The 6,950-nt window shown below is 31.3% G+C and overlaps 1 protein-coding gene across 1 annotated transcript in view; it reads left to right on the plus strand.

Annotated features, from left to right (window-relative positions):
• The window catches only part of LOC106466056 (protein FAM13A-like), a 96,807-nt gene that overhangs the window by 84,260 nt on the left and 5,597 nt on the right, over positions 1 to 6,950 (plus strand). Inside the window, 5 exon segments of the mRNA XM_022394012.1 lie at positions 25 to 88; positions 91 to 241; positions 1,444 to 1,719; positions 6,036 to 6,226; positions 6,689 to 6,790. Coding sequence (XP_022249720.1) covers positions 25 to 88; positions 91 to 241; positions 1,444 to 1,719; positions 6,036 to 6,226; positions 6,689 to 6,790 — 784 coding nt within the window.

The raw sequence follows: 6,950 nt of genomic DNA on the forward strand, positions 1-6,950 counted from the left end.
AGTAATGAATTGTTAATTTCCTAGATTTGAAGAAGAACAGTGTACAGATAGTGGAGAAGGAGTTGCAAACTTTCAGAGAAAATCTGAACAACTGTTGAAGGAAGAGCCTGATTACACAGAGAAGGAAATATCAGAGTGTGACAACAATCTGAACAAACCAACTGTGGAAGAGTCACTAGATGTAGCACTTAAAAGTCTGTCAGATAAGAGACGATTGGCTCAAAGACCTGATGATATAGAGGTGGTTATCTCTTTCTCATTTAGTTTATTACAGTGTGTAATATTAAATATTATCATTAAATCTGATGGGAAAATGACCATATCTCCCTCTTGAGGAAGATGTTGTAGTCTGTTTTTTGAGTAAAAAAAAATTAAAATTACATTTAACACATTTTTCAGTTAAATATACATAACATTTTATGGATTATTATATTTGTCCTTTTTTTCTAATTGTATACATTTTTTTAATTTTTGATGAATTTATGGAAGGATTTTCCAAATTTGGAATATTCTATCACAAAATCTGACATTTGAAGAAAAGTGCAAACTATAGTGCAACCAGAGAATTTATAATTGATACTGAAAAGTTATAAAATCAGTTTATAAATGTGGAATAAGAATATAATATTATTAATACATGTAACCTGAGGTTAAAGCAGATAATATACCTGCTTACATTGTGAAAGAAACACAAGTGAAGATTTTCTGTAGGTAAATTAAAACTATTTTCATACAGGGTACAAGAGAATCAGTCATACATTTTATGAAACCAAATTGTTTTTTTAATGATTTAATTTAATATATTACATTTTTTAATTGAAACATACTTGAAACATTATTTTTTTGGGGGGGATACTTTTCTCAGTGATACAATTTGTTTTTTATGTTAAAAAAATATGTTGTATACATGTATTCAGAAAATCAAATGAATTTTTAGTAGCCATTTTTAACAGTATATTTCATTTAGTAGTTTTATTCATCCCAGTAGATTTAGAAAGTGACGTTGTCAATATGTTTTTTTTTAATAATTGTTGCATTTCTGCTCTAGGAATTCACATTATTATTATTATTGCCCATCTGTTCCTTTTATGTTTTATAAAGTTCCAACATATTCATTAGGAAAAAACATATTAGTATGTTCAGTGGTTAAGTTTTTTGTCTGTTAAGCACATTAAAATGAAATAATTTTCTAGTTTTCAATCACTTAGTGAATAGTGTATCTAGACTGTTAGTAAAGGATACCTATTGGACTGAAGCTTTTAAGTTATTATAATGCTAAGAATGTAGTTTCTGAGAAACAAACTTATCTTATTGTGTCTGTTACTGTTTTAACTTGCAAGTACTTAGGCTCATGTATCAGTTTTTAATTTCTGATGAAAGATCACTTTCACCCATAAAATGTACACTTTTATTTGTGAACATATACATGTACTACTTGTCTAGAAAATGACCAAGGAACAAATAATGGATGAGAAAGTTGCCATCCAAAAGGCTCTGCTTAGGTTTGAGAGCATTCATGGAAGACCTACACCTATTTCTGACAGAGAGCTGGTACGCCCACTGTATGATCGCTATCGTACTATGAAAAGATTGGTGACAAGGTACAATTTGGTTGGAGGGATTGGAGGCAAAGGAAAGGATTCAGGTTCAGAGTTACAACCAATTTTGGAGCATGTAGCTATGGATTTCATATCACCTCAGCCTCGAGAAGAAGGAATGGTGAGTTCTGAACTAAGAATTTACCTGAAAGCACTCTTAAATGAAAATTAAAAAATTAAAGTTTGGACATTAATAAAGTTTATGAACAAATTGTATAAACTGAAGATTTTTTTTCACACATTCCTCTTAATTTGTTCATTTTGAATTCACAATTAGAGGCATTTAAACTGTAGTTAATAAAATTAATTTATTATATTCCAAGTGAGTGAAAAGTTCATTTACAAGCAAATAATTCAGAAATGAGATGTGTATGAACATAATTATTAATGGTATGGAATGAGGCATTGTAGCCTTACCAAAATTGCTCCACAACAACAACAATTGAAGATGAGGTATTACAAAAGAAAGTATTATGAAACTGTGGCAACCAATCAATAGCTATGTTTAGAGTGCTGTTCAAATGTGACAAATGTATGGCAGCTTCTTTGAGATTATTGATTGCTGTTCTTGGTTTGTCTGTACAACACCTGTACATAAATTAGCCTGTAGTCCTCAGCTGCTGACACTCATTTCCTATTATCTGATGTGAAGGATGATATACAATCCAACAGCAGCCTGAGACCTAGGTTTGTTTAACAGCCATTGCTGTGGTTGGATTTTGATCATCTGTGACACAACTCCACATGCATGGAGTGTGTGTAATTATACCTATAACTGTTGTTTGTTTTGGTAATTCTGATTTAAAATGTTTTCTTTGTGTGGTGCACATCTTTGCCATTGACATTTTTGATGTATTTTGCATGTTAATAGAACTTCCAAATGGCATGATATTAAATGGCTTTAATGATATTGTCACAGGGTAGGCCCATGCAACACTTCATTTCATACCACTAACAATTATTTCCCTCTACCTCTCAATTTTTTAAGAATTATTTTCCTGTCAGTGGACTTTTGAATCACCCTGTGTATATTTTGCTAAAACTTGTGTTTTTTTTATATGCCTTTTTGTGAAAGTAAATCTGTTGAACAAGTTCTACAGTACGAGAATCTATTAAATGGGAACATAGGAACTACTTATACTTAAAAAAATAATAATTTAAATACATCTTGAACATTAATGAAACTTTATTGTAAAGATTTTTTAAAACCTTATATTTTTTATGTGCCATTTTTGTCAAAGTAAATACAGTGCCTTGCAAAAGTATTCACCCCTACCAATAATCTCACATTTTGATGAAATACAAATAATGTAAGCAGTTTTTTCTAATGAACTTGTTTGTATTTAAAACTCTAATGATCAAACTTAACACTGTTATATATGAAGGAGGTTGAATGTCAGCAAAACATGCAAAGAAAATACATAAATTGAAATTTGCTGATTGCATAAGTATTCATCCCCCCTAAGTCAGTACTTGGTGGAAGCACCTTTAACAGCAATTACTGCTGTGAATCATTTTGGATAGCTCTGTACCAGCTTTTCACAATGGGGTGGTGTAATGTTTGCCCATTCTTCTTGGCAAAATTGCTCAAATTCTGACAAATTAATTGGGGATCATTGATGGACTGCAATCTTCAAGTCTCACCATAAAATTTCCATTGGATTTATATCAGGATTTTGACTGGGCCACTCCAGGACATTCATTTTATTCCTTTGAAACCACTCCAGTGTGGCTTTGGCCTTATGCTTTGGGTCATTGTTCTGTTGAAATGTGAATTTTTGACCAAGTTTTAGATTTTTGGCTGACTCAAGCAGGTATTCCTCTAGGATTTGTCTGTACTTTGCCCTATCCATCTTCCCTTCAATGCTGATAAGCTTCTCAATCCCTGTAACATGATGTTGCTACCACCATACTTGACAGTTGAGATGATGTTGACTTGATGATGTGCTGTGTTACGATTGCGCCAGATTTAACACTTTGAATTTAGACCAGAGAGCTTAATTTTTGTCTCGTCTGACCACAAAACCTTCAACCACATGTCTGCAGTATAATTTACATGCTTTGTAAACTCCATATGATGTTTAAGATGATTTGTTTTTCAGTAATGACTTCTTTCTTGTCACTTGCCCATACAGCCCAGCTTTGTGTAGGGGCCAGGATATTATCGATGTATGAACACTGACTCCCATCTCAGACATGAAACTTTGCAAATCTTTTAAAGTCACTGTTGACTCTACAGTGGCATCCCTAACCAGTTAGTTTGGAAGGGCTGCCTGATCTTGGTAGTGACCGGGTGGTATGAAGCAAACTCCACTACTTAATGATGGACTTAACTAATCAAAGGGATAGTCAGTGACTTTGAAATATTCTGGTAACTTTCTCCTGATCTGTGCTTCTTTACCACTTTATCCCTGACTTGTTTGGAAAGCTCCTTGGTCTTCATAACTAGTTTGTCGTATCATTATGTGAGTTGTGGTTTGAACTGATGCGTTTACTCTGAAGTCAAATTAAACCACTTTGATTACACACAGACAGAGATCATTACACTAATTTTGTGACCTTTCAAACTAAAACTAATCTTTTGCAGCTGAACTGATTTAGAGTTGCCATAGCAAATGGGTTGAATACTTATGTAATTGATAATATTCTAATTTTCTTTGAAAATCTCACTTACTTGCATATTATCAGCATTTGTTTTAGCTTTCTCAGTTTGGAGTAGATTGTGTAGATTCTACATATAAAGTCCCATTTGAAAGTTTCATAATTGCAAGCTCAGACAGCAACAAAATGTGGAAACTTCACAAAGGTGAATACTTTTGCAAGGCACTGTAATTGTAATCTTTATTAAAAATTGAAACTTTATTGTATGTATTTTGTGTTAGTATGAGAATTTATTATACAATCTTCATTAGACTTGAGATATTTTATAAAATATAGATCTGTTTTCTGTATACCCAACAATGAATCAGATATGCTGTCTTTATTAAATACTGAAGTTTTATTACACAAATTCCAAATATTTTGTTAATATAGGCATTATAAGATAACCTGAATATATGAAGGAACAGACACATGGCATGCAATTTACAATGCTTGAAATAATGTTAACACATGGCAAATTACCAATAAAATGTGTAGTGTCAAATTTAAATGAAATTTTAAGAATTTCAGTTTATGATCATTACTTTTTTATTTGAAAATGCTAGTCGGAATATTTGAAGTAATTTTTAATGAATTGTAATAATTACATTGAAACTTAAGTACAGGGTATGCAACTTTCTGTAGTTTAAGTGTGGAAATCTTAACGTAATTGATCAAGATATATAGATGATTGTATTGTGTAATTGCAAATGACTTTAATTTTATTTAAGTCAATCAGATTGTAGATTATTAGTAACTCCTGACCAACAGTAGGCTAACTCTTGAAAGCAAAGCTATTAATTAATTCTTCATCCAGAACCAAAGTCACAGTATTTTATACTATTTAATTCGTGTAATTATGGCTCATCAAGAAGTCCAGTTTGCTTAGTTCTGCACATGATTCTTTCAGTCCAGTTGGTACTTTATCAGCATTCTATCAAACCAAAATCATAATTACTTGTTAATTGGTTTGTACATAACTATTTCTGGGCAATTATCCATCGATATGGGGGTAAGATATCCAAATCCACTAATCTGGAATGTATGGGTACAAACCGGTTAATTTTTGTCTTTTTACACACATTCTTCCACTTGTTGCTTTCTCTCAAATTTCTAATCGGCATTAATAAACAAAACCACTAGTTGCTACTTCTCATGTTGTACTCTGGAATGTCTTTCCAGCTAACTGATATAATGTATTCTGAGTTTGTTCTATCCTTATTTGGTAATCCTGCTCACTTGTCATCAAACGGACTGATTTCATTAATGATTTCGTATTATGTATTTTCCATTATTGTATTTCTTCATTTGCTCTCAATGTTTCAAACTTCCAACATTTGTAATTTTAGCAAATCCTTAAAAATGGCAGGATATAAGTAAATTCATAGGCTTAAGTCAATGTCGTACAGAGCTACATTTGCAAACTTAATCACATGTAGTTGTTTAATGTAAAACCAGTTTGTCTATTGAACAAACAGATTATTTATAATTGTAGTGAGAATTTCACTACTGAAACTCTTATTGATAAATATGAAATTGCATCTCAGGTACTAGTCAAAATAGATTTTGCTGGGAGGTTTAATATATTCTTAATAATATCTTGGGTATACCTATTTACCAGTTATTAAGTTAAAAGTACTATTTTGAAATACATACTAATTAGAGAATATTTACTCAAGATTTGTAAGTAGAACTATATGTGAATGTAAGTAATGTATTTAATATATTTGTATAGAAACTAAGATACAGAGATGTATAGGTGTATGAATGTAAGCATTCTTTAATTTTGTTTTGAAGCAGGAAGAAGGACAGGATGCTGTTCTTTCGACAGAAAAGCTGGTCCTGCCAGCTGACTCGGCTGTGAAGCTACAAAGTGTAAATGAAGTTCCTATCAATATTGATCCTGTGAATGAACAAGACATTATTGCCCAGTCCAAGTCTGATGTCCCTCCAAAATACGATAGCTCTAATTTGCATGAACTTCCTTTGTAAGTAAAAGCTGTTTAATATTAGTGCCTGAATAAAGAAAATGCAAAATAATATTAACAAATTTTAGCACTTATAGGAAAAGTTAAGGATATGACCTTAGAATGTATTAATGAACTTAATTTGACACAATGAATACTGAAAATATTAATGAATTAAAATAAAATCTAGTTTCATAGATTTCTGTAAAGAAACTGGTTTTCATTAAAAACTTTACATGTATGATGTAGTGAAATGTGTAAAGTTTTTAATTAAGTGAATTAGGTAGTAGGAGCACATAGAGTTAAAATATAAAAAACTTGAAATAAGATATTATAATGAAATGGTAACCTAAAATTAAGAAATGCACTTGAAAGTTTTGTTAAACTTGAAATGTTTTGTTATATCATGTTTAGTTAAAAATAATTATTTTCATTTTGTATTATTTTGTTTATAGAAAGAGAGAGCTTTATTTCTCTTTGCAGGGCTGAATTGCTTTATCAACAGCATCAAGCACGAACTGAGAAAAGAAGGTTACGCAGAGTTTTACGAGGATTTGAAGATGATTTTCAAAAGCAGACTGGAAGGTAAAGTTTAAGATAAGTGGATCAAGTCAGTTTTGTCTTAAGCATTAGAAGATTGAAAGTGGAGTGAGAGTAATTTTCAAGGTAGATACATGTATAATTTTGACCACTATGTTACACTTGTAAACCCATCTTGGGTGAATTTGAATGATTAAAGTTAAAC

This window comes from Limulus polyphemus, unplaced genomic scaffold (genome assembly GCF_000517525.1).
Source record: "Limulus polyphemus unplaced genomic scaffold, Limulus_polyphemus-2.1.2 Scaffold2137, whole genome shotgun sequence".
Taxonomy (NCBI): domain Eukaryota; kingdom Metazoa; phylum Arthropoda; class Merostomata; order Xiphosura; family Limulidae; genus Limulus; species Limulus polyphemus.